At 32.7% G+C, this 14,651-nt stretch overlaps 1 protein-coding gene across 1 annotated transcript in view; it reads left to right on the forward strand.

The window, feature by feature from the left end:
- Window positions 1–14,130, forward strand: part of LOC141814628 (DNA polymerase epsilon catalytic subunit A-like) — a gene marked incomplete at its 3' end in the record, with an annotated part of 34,801 nt that extends 20,671 nt beyond the window's left edge. The window contains 18 exon segments of the mRNA XM_074702567.1: window positions 131–151; window positions 2,167–2,364; window positions 2,533–2,607; window positions 4,141–4,331; window positions 5,795–5,975; window positions 6,043–6,107; window positions 9,551–9,683; window positions 9,776–9,877; window positions 9,978–10,061; window positions 11,053–11,127; window positions 12,265–12,325; window positions 12,328–12,640; window positions 12,714–12,762; window positions 13,003–13,163; window positions 13,277–13,343; window positions 13,481–13,606; window positions 13,723–13,890; window positions 13,962–14,130. Coding sequence (XP_074558668.1) covers window positions 131–151; window positions 2,167–2,364; window positions 2,533–2,607; window positions 4,141–4,331; window positions 5,795–5,975; window positions 6,043–6,107; window positions 9,551–9,683; window positions 9,776–9,877; window positions 9,978–10,061; window positions 11,053–11,127; window positions 12,265–12,325; window positions 12,328–12,640; window positions 12,714–12,762; window positions 13,003–13,163; window positions 13,277–13,343; window positions 13,481–13,606; window positions 13,723–13,890; window positions 13,962–14,130 — 2,239 coding nt within the window.
- Window positions 14,131–14,651: the final 521 nt, after the last annotated feature.

The following is a 14,651-nucleotide window of genomic DNA, read 5'->3' on the forward strand; positions in this document are numbered from 1 at the left end:
CCCTGAAACCTTCTTGCAGGAACCAACTTCACCTCTTACTCTTGCTAAATGTCTCTTGACCTTCTTTAAATTCCTTTTCAAAATACGATCTACTATGCACTTTTTGAGCTACTTTGCACATTTCTGATAGAATTTATATTCTCATCACAATGTCCTCAAACCATATCAAATTTTCCTCTATTTGCATTTTATTGAGCAGATGATGGAATTGAAGAAGTTACTGAAGGTGTAATAGACATGACTAATGATATATATTCAAATGTATGACTAGAAAAAAATAGAAAATGTAATAAGAACATATATAGCCTATATGAATGATTGAGGTGGTGGATTAGAACAAGCTTGAGGACATGAGATGGTAGGGATCAACCGACTTGGTGACTACTGGTGGCATGACCATGCGTGAGATGAGGTAGAATCATGGAGTTCAAAGGGTGTCTAATGCCAGTGGTGTGATCTCTTCGGTGTTCAGACTCTAACATGGCGGGAAAGGATGGAGAACAAAAGAGGGGAACCATGCGTCTTGCTTATCCAGTTTAGTGGTTAGGGTAGGGTCATGGTACAATGCAGATCTAAAAATTACCAAACAGGCAAATACCCACAATATTAACCAAATTTCATTTATTTCCTTAATAATTTAGGTATTAGAAATTGGTATTTTTTCATTACAGGGGCCGTGACAAAATTGAGCTGGTTTTGTACAAGCTGGCTGTTTCAGTTTTTAAAAAATCGGTTGTCGAACTGTTTTTTAGTTTGGTTTTGTGCATCTCTGATCTTTAAATGGAACCCATCTGGAGAGAAGCTCAATTTTATTTTATTTTTCTGGTCGAACCGCTGATCCAATCCTATTTTAGTAACTATGCCCCTTTTGTCCATAAAATATGTACTTGTCCATAATGGGATGAAAACCAGTAATAATTATTGTAAAGTACCTGCTGCTCCACCTTGTGGCTAAAAGAGACCAATACAAAAGATGATTATCTGATTTTATAAACATAAGCATGTCCTTCTTCAAGAACTTTAATGTTTGCTCCACCAACTCATACCATGAGAACTGATTTGAACACATTCATTTTACTTATCTATTAACTGAAACGTTAGTTTAATTTTTAATATAATAGGAGACATTCTTGCCTCTTTTATCTCTCCGAGTTTTAGGCATGTCATACTCTTGCAGTTTTGGTATGAACACTTTAGTCCTGTTATTTCTGAACATGAAGGATCTAGTTGTGATATCAATAATGTTTATCCCACGTGTTAACTTGTGACATCCCTTATTCATTGGGCTACAGAACCATGATGAAGAGGATGACCTCTCGTCAGCAAGCAAATTCTTGTTGATGAATGATTATGACCTAGAAAAAAATTCCATTCAATAATACATGGAGTTAATGGAAAGAAGAAATTCATGGTCTGAATTTCAGTTTTATTTTATTTCAGGTTGGTTTGTGTTTTGTTTTTTCTGTATCTAATTTTCTGAGTTGTTCGAGTCTCGGTTGACTGAGGTTTAATTTGGCGATGTGATTTTAAAGCTATAAAAGTATGACTTTTTTTATTATTCAATTAATTATATAATCTTAGAGTTTTTTTTTCCTCTCACAAGTTTGCTAAGCTAGACACACCAAACCATGAGTTATATTGGGTAATTCCCACAGTCTATTCTGGTGCCATTTTGCCTTTTCATATAGTGACAACTGTAACAGTTTGACATGAAATAGGTATGCTTTGGCAGGCCTTGCTAAATGATTAAGTGTTGTTGGTTGACAAAAAATTCTTCTTTGGAGTATAAGATGAATTAATTTTTGTGCACGAAACATACTTTGGAAATTATTAAGGTGCTAATGCAATATTTAATTTTGCATTGAATGTTTAAGACCCAACAGACTTATCCAATTTAAAATTTTCTCTATAATGGCTCAGCAAGATTTGCCTGATCTTTTTTTTCAGATTAAACAATTCAAACATGTTGCATGAACATGTTGACACAGCTAACAAGCATCCCGAGAAAAATGGGGTTAGCGATCTGTTCAGAAAGCATGGATCAACTCTTTTTCGGTCACATTGGCAGGTACAAGCGATGTTAATTGTTAGGTGAACTTTCAGTTTTACTAGTTGAGGTTTTTTTACTTTCTTCCTTTTCTTCTTGTTATTATTATTTTGCACCAGATAATTCAACTTGTTCCAGGAGTACAACCTGGGCATTTTTATGCTTGGATTGTTGCCAATGGTATTATGCAGAAGATTCCATTAGATATCCAAAGAGTCTTTTATCTAAACTCGAAGGCTCCTATTACAGAAAATTTTCCTGGAAGACGTGTTAAAAAAATTCTTCCACATGGCAAACCTAACTACAATCTCATTGAGGTACCCATTGATTTTAAAATTGTTCTTTCAGCCATTCCTTTCCTCGTTAGTCTATATTATAATCTGCAGTAATAGTCCTTTGCTTGATTTAGGTTATCAACAAAAAATTACTTGAGATATTATAAAATTTTCTTATAGTCTAATTATATCGAATACAATCTCTTAAAGGTTGTTATCACTGAAGAACAATTCAGGGCTGAAAGCAAGAAACTTGCTGCTCTCCTGGCAGATCCAGAAATTGAGGTGAAAACTTGGACTCTTTTAGTATAAGTTAACGAGTTTAATTTTTTAAAATTAGGGATGACCTAATTACTAGACTTTTCATGGTATTGATACCAATCATGTCTTTGGTTATGTTTGTTTTGGCTACTATTACATGATCTGTTGATGGGTGACATTGAGAGAGTACTTGCTTCTTTTATCTGCTAAACCTTTGGTTCAGAATCATCTTGTGTGTTTTGGCTCTAGGTATTAGGGGTGTCCAACTGAGCTTTCAAATAAAAAGATAAACAAGCAAGCCAATTGTAAGCATTTGGTTTATGACCGTATGGTTTAATTGGTGGTTCAGGGAAAATACCTGAAAGGATGTAACAATATCATAAAATAAACTGTATGGCAATATTCCTTATTGTCAGCATACTTTATACCATGGATATAAAGTATACCTTGTTCATGATTGGATGTGTAAAGTTAAACATAAGTTTTGGCATGATATAATCATGCTCTTCAAACTTATCTTTTTAATCACATTGATATTGTTATTCCTTGTTTTTGTCAAAAGAGTTGTGAATGTGATACATTTTATACTTGAAATCAGCATTTTGATATCATCATGTATGTGATAGTTTCCTGTATGCTTTCACATTGGAAGTTCATTGAAACTAAGTTTAGTACAAACAAATGTGCTATAGATCTTAGTTGATCTACTAAGCCATATTTCCACATGTAAGCCATGTCACACTTTGCAAGAGTTGTGCCCTCTTAGAGGCAAGCTTCGTTCACCACATGTAAATTACAATAATATCAGAGCAAAATACAACACAATAATGAATTGAACTAAATACATACCTCTTAAGATATGCCACAAGGATCATAGAAGTTTACAAAAATTCTCGGATATAACTTGAAAGCCAAAGACTCCATAACATGAGTACAAATGTAAAGTGGGTGTAAGAAAAAGAGTATGATTGTATGTGTCATAAGAATTCAAAGAAAAGAATAGTACAATATTCAGAGCTGTCAATTATTATCACTTCTCCACAATTTAGTTTCATTATTATCTTATCAGAATTTTCTTTTTTACTTCCCATTAGGTAAATTTACCTTTTCTCATATTTGCTCTTTTGTAATCTTACATAACTGTATGCATATTTAATTTATTTAATACAATTTTGTTTATTTGGTTGGTAGCTATAATGTAGCAGTGAATAGTGGTACAAGCAATTTGTCTGACTTATATAGTGACGGAGCCCTTCTGGTCGTGGCAAATCAAGTAATCATGAATGGGAAGAAACTCCTTTAGAAATGCAACTGTGATATTTTGGTTACCTGAAATGATCTCCTCCATGGTAGACTTGTGACCTATTCGTTTATCTGTGGCCAATTTAATCTACTTGTTTACTTTATCTTCTTAATTCTGTTCCTTTCTCGTTTGGAGCTTTGTTCAACCTTGGTGCACTATGGTTAATTCTAATATTTATCTTTTTAAGACAACTAACAATTTACAATTGACCTTGTGGTGAGATTTTGAATCTTCATACTTTAAACTCTTTGTAGGGGATATATGAAACAAAAGTGCCACTGGAGTTTCATGCTATTGTCCAGCTAGGTTGCGTATGCAAAATAGATAAAGCTGTTAAACATAAAAATGCTGATGATGGATGGAACCTGAATGAGTTGCATATGAAGACTACAACAGAATGCTCATATCTAGAACAATCAATTACCTACTTTTATCTCTACCATAGGTATGTTTTCTTCTTTTTTTTTTTTACTTTTTCTAAATAATGCATACTTCATGATCTGAGTAATTGTCCACTACTGGGGAACAACTGTATATGCGTGCCTGCAACATTTTTTCATTTTGTGTGTAAGAACTTATAGACGAAACTTTCCCTACTAGAAGTTGTAAATTGAAATCATTTATTTTGAAAACAATATGAGTGGACAAAATATTTTTCATTGAGGCTTCAGAACAGAAGTAACTTAAATACATAACATCTTAGTGCACTGAATTCAGTAACATTGATACTGCAGCATAGTGCGCTATAGTAAAACAAGCCACAAACAGAAAATTCATTAAACAGATGCCAAAAAGATACTAACAAACAAAAATGCATCTGTGCATAGATGACCAATGAACTGCAGCTTCAAAAAGCACCTTCTTGAAGAAGAGCACACTTGGCAAGGTGCAACAAACTCGAAAACATGCTCAAGCTCTAGAAAGGCATGAAAAGCTGAAAACTTGCTGAAGCTCCCTAGTAGTTGTAAGAATTTTCATGCGGATCTTAAATTTAATAACAATGTTTTGAATTCATGTAGATAATTGGGAACATTGAATTTGATATTGGTTCTAATGGTGCATAATTGATTTAAGGTTGTTGGGAGAGGTTGATTTTATAAGGAATGAGCTGGCATGGAGAATTGAGGATCCCAGGATCATATAAGGAGGAAGGTTCCTAGGTTGTTGGAGCCAACAAAATTATAAGAATTTAAAATAATAATAAAAAGTAGTAATAATAATGTCTCTAAATTAGCAAGAACATGAATTTATATATGAAATATCAAATTTTGAATAGAAAGTTGGAAAACAATAGGGATGGGCCATGAAAATGGAGAAAATATTGATGGAAAAATTTTGGTTGGAGAGGTTTTATACCACTCGCAATGGCTTCCACAGATACATTGATTTTATGGTTGAAATAGATTAGGAAAAGAAACAGAGAGAAGAGATGGGAAAAGAACTGACTTGCTCTTGCATCTTTCATCTTGTTCATCACCTAGTCTTTTCACCTTTTCTAGTGCACTCTGCTGGCCCATTAATTTGTCATTGGGTCCAGGACTTTTAAAGCATTTTCTTGATGAATATTTATGACATTTCTACTTATAAATGCATATTATATATAAAATTGTTTTTCATTGGTACTCTGGAATGATTTTGTTCCATTTTCTGTAGGGCATTCTTTAACATTGTTATGTTTGTAAATGCTAAATATTGAATAAGTGATAAGCATAAGATTAGTTTCTCTATATATATGAAGCATATATCTTGAAATGTACTATGCTTCTAATATCTTATAAGTCATTATTCTTTTTCTTTACTTCCAGTTGGGATAATTTGGTTATCCTACTTTTATTGTCCCCTGAGCAACTCTGCCATATTCACTTACTATATGTTTTCCTCAAACCTCTTTCTTACTTTTTATGCCAGTTTGTCCGATGGTAGGGCAATCTACGTTATATATTTCCCTAGATCTTGGACGATATCTGCTGTGGTTGTAAACCCTTTTCAGAACAAAGAACTATCCTCATCAATTCTTGAGAAGCAATTTCATGAAGCTTTCCAAACATTAGGTATCGAGCCTCCAACAAAGGGCAATATTACATTCAAGGTATTGCCATTATTAGTTTAGGCTCTCTACTTTGGACCTTTGGCAACCTTATTTATCATTCTTTCAGCTGGAGTATGTTCGTTCAATTGAAGCCGGAGGCAAGATTTTGCATAGTACATTACTTGAATACAGGTACTTCTGTTCTTTGATTCATGTCAGAATATTAGTTTTTATTTAGAAAATTGCTTGAAGTTTAATTACTAAGAGAAGTTTCTTTTTACACTGATATCCCTTTGATAGTATAGAAACCACATGCTAGCTTTTGATTTAGATGATGCAGTATTGCATGTGATGTAGCCCCAAATAGTTCAGTTATCACTGACACTACATGATCTATGTAGTTGACTCCATATGAGTTGGATACATGTTTTTTGCTAAATTATACTTTTTAGTTAATCAATTATTACAAACATATTCAAAGTTTACAACTAGATCCTTGGTTAATACTATTATGTCAAGCAGCAGTCTAAGCAGTTCCTTGCATTATGCGGTGCTTCGCTATATTGCATATGTCAACATTTGGTATGTGAAGTTATCATTGATTTACTTATCATATGGCCAACGTATATGATTTATGAAGTTATATTACTCTTTTAACTCAACTTGATATCTTTAGAAATATGTTAGCATATGAAGAAGTTGATTATATTATATCTGTTTACTTTTAGTTTGATGCAAATATGATGGATCTACAAAAATAGAAGAAAAGAGATTGTTGATTGAAATGTATGACACCTGGAGGAATGATATTTGACGCATGTTCATGAAAACAACCCTAATTAGCTGGAATATGGTTTTAATTCATGACCATCATATAAATCACCTAATATTTTTAAATGGGAAGTCATTATATAACACATAATTTGTTCATGAGCTACGGTTGCTTTTTTTTTTTTTGTTTCATTTTTGAAGTGTCCCAAGCAAAATGGCCATGTTATCCAAAAACATTTTACATATGAAGAAGGCATAAATGTGCACATTGTGCAAAATCTATTAGTAAAATATGTCTAATCAAATATATTTTAAAATTTTTAATATAATAATTTTTAGAGTCAACTTTAGTTAATTTTTAGTATATAATTTTGTCTATTTACTTATGAATAGAATTAATTCTACAACTAAATATAATTACTTAAGACAACATAAATATAGATACCTATTTAAAAATTCTACAATTGGAATAATTAATTTGAACTTTTCATTATTAAAAATCATATTCTAATAGATAGTTATTTTTTTCTTAACATCTTATAAATCCAATTGATATTCATTTTTTATTATTTTCTTCTAAAATGATAATGTCAAAATTATTATTTTTAATTAACTTATGATTGAAAATTTAGTAGTTCTTAGGTTGCTTTGTGCTTTTTAAGTGTATTAATATCTATAATATAATTTTTTTTAAAATTACTCTTTATAAAATGTATTTGAAAAATGTGGTACAACTATTTTTTTCACAATTCCTTTAATTGTCTTTAAAATTGAAATTACTTGAGAAATATCTAGGATATAATGTTAAGATTGCATATATTACTTTGAAATATGTAATTATTATTGTCCAAGTAGACATTTAATGAGAGTAATTACTATTGTTAATTACTAATAGGAAATCAAAAGACAAATTATAAAACTTACTAATGTTAATGGTGTATGTAATTCATATAAATACCATCATACTTATCAAAATTAGTGCATAATGCTAGAGAGTTGTTATCTGTAAATTAAATTTAAAACTTGTTCTGTGTTAGGGTTTCAGTTATGTCAAAATGCTTACACATGGTGTTGGTGGTGATTTAGGGGGGAGGAATAACGATAACATTCAAAACATTTATATCACTAAATGGAATCGACTATATGGATCCTTCTACGCGTTTGAGCTTGATCCCCCATTATATCCTCATCTATATTTAAATGAGTTTATTCTGTTTTATCATTGTTAATTAAGTCTTCTTTGGTCTCCATCTTCCTTTATTAATGTGTGTATTTGTCATGTTCTCACATCACCTAATTAGATCGTTTATTGGATACTTAAATACATGCCTATATTATCTTAAATGTATCTCTCAGAGTTTGCCTTCAATAGATGCAACTTCAACTTTTTGTATAATGTTTTCGTTTCTTATTTTATGCATATTTACTTTAACATCCTCATCTTTTCAACTCTTATCTTCTGCTTGTTTACTTGACTTATAATTTGACATTCAGTTGTATATGACATAGCAGGTCTAACCACTATTTTTGTAAAACTTCCCTTTAAGCTTTAGAGGTACTTTATGATTATAAAGAACACCTGACACTCTCCTATATTTCAATTGACGTTCTTGTATCTTATGTAAAACATCTCTATTAAATCCTTTCTCCTTTTGTAAAAATGATCCTAAATACTTAAATCTCTTAATTGCAAATAACTCGTTATCTTCTAACTTAACAATTGTCTTATTACGTCTAATATTACTAAACTTAAATTTCATTTATTCTGTCTTTACTCTACTAAGCTAAAACTTTTTATCTTCAATATTTTCTACTAAGATTCGATCTTAGAATTTACTCCTTCACTTGTCTTATCAATCAAAATAATGTTATCTATAAATAATATGTATCATGATAACGTATCTTGGATGTGTATAGTGAGTTCATCTACAACTAGCGTAAAAAGGTATGAACCTAGAGCCGATCATTGATTTAGAGGGGAGGAAGAAGATGAAAAAGAAGACAACACAACTATGTATGTAGAGATGTTTCACGATCTCTTAGTTAATAGAAGTTGTTTGAGATTTTAACAATTCCAAGAGCTAGTCATGAGTTAACGGAGATACTTGTTTAGTAGTGCTCGTTGAGTTATTCACAAGCCAAAGAAAACCCTTGCAGAGCTATCTTTCAAGTTTTGTGGTCCTTGAAGAGATGTTTTGTGATTGGTTATGGTCCTCGAGGAGTTTTTTTGAGTCATGGTGCTTGAAGAATCTTCTTCATACTGGGAGATGTTTACAACTAATCCTAATCCTCTGTCCCACAAAAGATTTTATATGAATTCTACTTCTAGAATCTTCATTTAACTTATTTATTCTTCAAAAATAAAACTATCAATTAGATAAAAAAGTTGAAAATATTCTTGGCAACAAGCTACAAAAATATAACATTATTCAAGTGTTAGTATGGTATGAGACTCATCGGTGCGATCAACACGGACGACACAAGAGCAATATCTGTGTCAATTAGTATCGTATTTTGATAATTTATTGTAACTGTATGTTTCAACTATGCCACCCAACATGACATGAGATCTCAAACCAAGCTATAAGTACCACATGAGATTTCATTTTCTTGTTCAAATGCTTTGTTAGCAAATGTAGGAGAACAATTAGTTGCACATGTCATTTAGCATATATTAGAGATGTGATAACCATGTATTGCTGCTTTCTAGAATGTGGAAGACATGTGAAGACGTATAGCTTGATTCTGTTGCATGTGATATATCAACATCTAATTTTCCAGAATATCTCAAGTTTGCATTTATCATTTTGGTTATCTTGTGGAGATATCAGTATTTAAAACTTAATGTCCATGGTTTTTTTTAGGCATCAACATCCCCAACCTGCTATCGCTATCATAGAATATCCAGGCTTTCAAGCCAAAAAATCAGGGATAAGAATTCTGCAAGAGTTCCCTTGTGTTACAATTCCTTGTAATGCCAGTGACTGTAATTATCAGGTTTACTACAAGAGCTGAGATTTTTGCATATGTACTCATGCTTTCTCTATGATTATGCTTACCTAGCAAGCCTTGACTTCCTTTCTAATTAGGCTCTTGGATGGCAAGTCACAGCTGGTAAAATTAGCATGCAAAGATGTGCCGCATCATCCCAATGGTTCACAGAAAGGGTTTTGCTTTCGAGATATGCACATGTAATTTTCATTTTCTTATTTTTATGCTTTCATATATGATCTGGTGTTTGAATGGCTTGTCTAAGAGAGAAGATTTTGCCAATTTTGTGTGATCAAACAGGTTCCATTTGGAAACATCGAGCTTGATAGGCTTCTTTTTACTGCTGATGTCTTCTTTTCTAGGGCATTGCGTGACCAACAACAGGTTGGCTTTCCACTAGATATAAAACTTTGTTTGGAGATAGTTTAACAGTTCTCCCTCTGATTATACATTATGTGCTTTTTGATACATTTAATTCTTTATTGATGCCCATCAATTCTATTGGTTGTAAACAGCCTACTTCATACAAGTTTTTGTTTGTTGAATCTATTACTTAAGGTGTAACCACTATGCTTTCTCACAGATGTTTGTTAGCAGAACATGCTTCTTACCTAAAATGCAACTGTCTCACTGAGACATGGTTGTCCTAGAAAGGCTGGCAAAACCAACTCTATGTTCTTAATGCATTGGATTTTTTTCGTTTGCATGCCTAGAAAGGTGTAACTCTTCTTTGTCATCTAGTGGTTTCTATGAAATAGTGAGACATAAAGAAATGTATTACGTGCCTATCTAAATGAACTAATAAATGCAAAATGTTGCAGCCTGAATCTGTCATTGTAATTAAATATTCTTCTTTGACCAATCAACTTTATTTGTGTTAAATCTTCTCCTAATTCACATTAATTAAACAACTGAAGTATGCTGAAACTAATTGGTATCACAAGTTAGGCTACATATGAAAAGCTACTTTGGCTGATGCATTTGATCTTTTATCCAAGCATAGCTGTAATTGAATTGATTAATGCTGCCTTCCTTTAATATATCACAATACTAGTGTGCTAATTATCTTTCTGATTTCGTTGACTTTTTGGAAAGGTGGATGAAGAAATTTAAATGCACGGATCAGTTTGTATCAACTTTTAAAAATTTTGAAAGAACATATTTGCTATATTCTACAATAACTGATGTTTCTGATGGCATGTTTCCCTTTTGTGATGAATTTTATATCTCATTTTCCTTTGGTTTATGTGAGCAACAGATATGTTTTGCTATGTACAAATCAGGCTTGTGTTGCAAATTCATAGTCATGTAGTCTTTTGCTTCCTCTCTCAGTTTATCCTTCTGTTCTAAGATATTGCTGGAATTTATTTCTCAGGTACTGTGGATATCTGATGATGGCATTCCAGATTTTGGTGGCATTTATGAGGGAGAGACATGCTTTGTTGATGAAGTAAGGCTTTTGAAGTAACTTAGGGAGTTTTACATGTAGATACCTTTCTAAATCGCTATTTGTATTATTTTATATTCATATCCCAATTCCCAAGGATTTTAATCTTAGTTTTTAAACTGTTTCATTATCCATATAGCCGACCCCACATACTGGGATAAGGCTTGGTTCTTGTTGTTCTACATTGTTTAATACTGGTGTCTACTCATGTCGACATAGAATACCAGTTAATTTCAATCTATCGTCTCATGATTTTACAGTTCTAGTATTTTTATAGGCATAATTCCTTGAATCTTTGATCATCCACATATTCCTCAATAGTTTTGCTGTAATAAGATTGTAGCATTGAACTTGAACTTCTATTGTTTACTACTTGTTATCCACAAAATTCTCATAGATACATACATACATACATACATACATACATATATATATATGGCAATTTATGATGTTTCTTAGCCAACCTCACTCTGATTTTTTTATAAGACTTTGTACCTTAAAGATTTCCTAATTTATTTTGAGAATCCACAGGCCCTATCCAATTAATATAGTAGGAAAAAATAATTACAAGTTGGGTACAAACACATAGTACATTAGAGTAGAAGAAACTAAACCTACATAACTAGACTTTATAGTGAGCAAATGACAGTAAAGGGGAGGGTGTACATTTTATTTGAAAACGACAACAAAAACTTCCTCATGGTAAGCATGAAAAGATGCCCAAAAATAAATGGGAGGAACCAACCCTAACCCATCAAGCCAAAAAATGTTCCTTGCCCTAGAGAGCCTTGAAGCACCAACATGATCCCAAGGTGGTGGAAACATGTGAACCACTTATCAGAGCACAAAATTGTTTATCTAATGAAGGGAGACCATTTTAATTGAAAAGTGAGTCACAAGAAGAGAATCTTCTTGTTCGGTTGGTTGTAGAAAACCATATGTTGTCTAAGGAATATCTTGCTTGTATTTTCCTGGCCATTATGACATTTAAATCTGTCATAATGTCTAGTAAAACTCATTATTTTGTTTCTTTATGTAATGCTAGTTGCTAATGTTATTTTTTTTCTTATGAAAATTTATATTTTTGAGTATGTTCAGGATGCCTAACTGTCCCATGGGTGTATGATGACTAAAAAACAGGTCAACCAACCAGCTTGGAGCTATCTCGGTGCTTATAGAAAAGTGGCAGTTGAACTCAAGGTTAGATTAACAATAATAACTACATTTTCTGCAGAATTTATTGAATTCATGCCTTTCTGCAGATACACCACCTAGCTGTGAATGCTATCCACAAGAGTAGTCTACTTGAAGAAATGGACGGGGGATCTTTATTTGGTGAATATGGTTCACAGCCTACATCTTCTGCTAATGAAACTGATTATGATGAAGCCAGTGCATGCGCTCCTGCATTTCAAGTACTAAAACAACTAATTCAAAGATGCATATCAGATGCAGTGGCTTCTGGTAATATCTTTGCTGATGCAATTTTGCAGCATCTTTACCGGTGGCTTTGCAGGTGAGAAGTTGAATAATCTGTAGGGCAATTCTAATGTTGTGTTTTCTTAACTATCATTTGCATAAATTTTCAGCCCAATGTCAAAACTTCATGACCCTGCTCTTCACCGTGTGTTGGATATGGTAAGTCCCTTGTTCTTTTCCATTAGGTTGCTTGATTGAGCAAGAGATTATACTAATATTTGAAACTTTTGTACCTCTGATCTTTGAGTACTTGCAATTCCCTTGCCAAATCCTTAGTTGGACTTTTATGGTAGTGATCTGGTTACTTATGTTAGGCTTGAAATTTTTTCTACATCACTGTATCTTGCACTTATTCATTTCTATTCTACATGAGAGTCCTTCCTCTATCTGAACTGACAGGTCATGAGAAAGGTATTTGTTTTACTGCTTTTTGAGCTGCGAAAACTAGGAGCAACCATCATCTTCGCAAGCTTCTCTAAGATCATAATCGACACTGGCAAGTTTGAACTGTTGGCTGCAACAGCATATTGTGATTCTCTGCTGAAAACTTTACAAACAAGGTTCGTTCTTTCTTTCTTTGTTTTTTTTTTTTTTTTTGTTGATTGATATGGATCTTGAATTTGATTCCATATAGATTTTTTACTTAAAATTTTAGTCAATGTGACTTTTGCAGAGACCTTTTTGAATGGATTGAGCTTGAGCCTCTGTATTTTTGGCATTCATTGTTATTTAAGGATCAGGTCTGACCACCCTCACTCAGCATATGTTTGTCTACTTATCTTTGTTCAAGTTATTTTTCATATTCTCACATCACTTAAATTAGATGTCAATTGATCATAAAGTAGAATTTTCTGTTAAATGATATTACAAATTGCAGTTTAATTATGGTGGAATTCGGGCCAAATTCCAAATAGGATCCCCAATCACAAACACAGAGGGTGACTCTCAAGTAGAAATTGTAGCATGCTGGAACATGGCAGAACACTTAACTAAGGACATTCAGGTTTGTTATTCCTCTGGAAAAGTAATTTCTTTTCATGTAAACAAAATGAGTGTTAAAGTTGCTCAAATGTATTGTGACATAGAAAATCATCCAAACAATCTTTGGTTGTTAAACAGGCCCTCTTTCACTTGAGAGTCTCAGAATTCTTGTATGATCCTTGGGTGTACTTACAAAAGCAAATTTCTTCTCGAACTACAACTGATGATAGTACTTGTACACCCTCAATCACAGTGACTGCTGCTGAAACTCTGGAAGACTGCATCAATGACCACATTAGGAAACGGGTAAACATAATTTTCACTAGCAAAAGAGTTCCTCAGTGATCTTTACTATATGCTGTTTTGTCCTCCTACAGATAAGCAATTATTTCACTGAAAAACTTCTTGAAGATGTATGCTCTATAAACAAGAGGATAAACAAAGGCAATATGGATCAGCCTCCAACTCATGGTTTTTCAAGTTCAGTTGGATATCAAAATCATAAAGGAGATGCTGCATTGGAATTCATTAAACACATTTCTTCTGGGTTCTTGCTCTTGATCTATCTAATTCTATGTTCAACGGTAAGGTTGCTGTCATATGACCTAGAGGTCACGGGTTCAAATTCTATATCTTGCCCAAAGGCTCCACAATATTTTTGATTACCGGGCTGCCCTATCTAATTCTAGTTTAAATTGTTGACACCTCATATGCTTTGACAAGTGTTGGGATCAGTTGCAAAATTATTATCTATCTGATGCTATTTTCAAGCATTGACACCTCATATGCGTTCATAAGTGTTGGGATTAGTATAAAATTGATACATATTAATTACTTCAAGCCGTGATGCTCACTATCCCTTACTTTGATGTTGCGAAAGGAAATTTTGAAATTTATTGTTTAGGCCAGGGTTTTCAAAAGTGCATATAGATAAAATTACATATGTTTTACTGGTTGTGGTAGGAATATGACAGTATAGACTAGGCTTTTCTTGGATATAAGAAAAGCTTTAGGATTAGATGGTTTTATCAAATGAAGTTATAGAGGTTTCTTTGGAAATGAAGACA

The sequence above is a fragment of the Curcuma longa genome, chromosome 21, assembly GCF_044706935.1.
Source record: "Curcuma longa cultivar G26 ecotype Majalengka, Jawa Barat chromosome 21, ITB_CL_G26_1.1, whole genome shotgun sequence".
Classification (NCBI taxonomy): Eukaryota; Viridiplantae; Streptophyta; class Magnoliopsida; order Zingiberales; family Zingiberaceae; genus Curcuma; species Curcuma longa.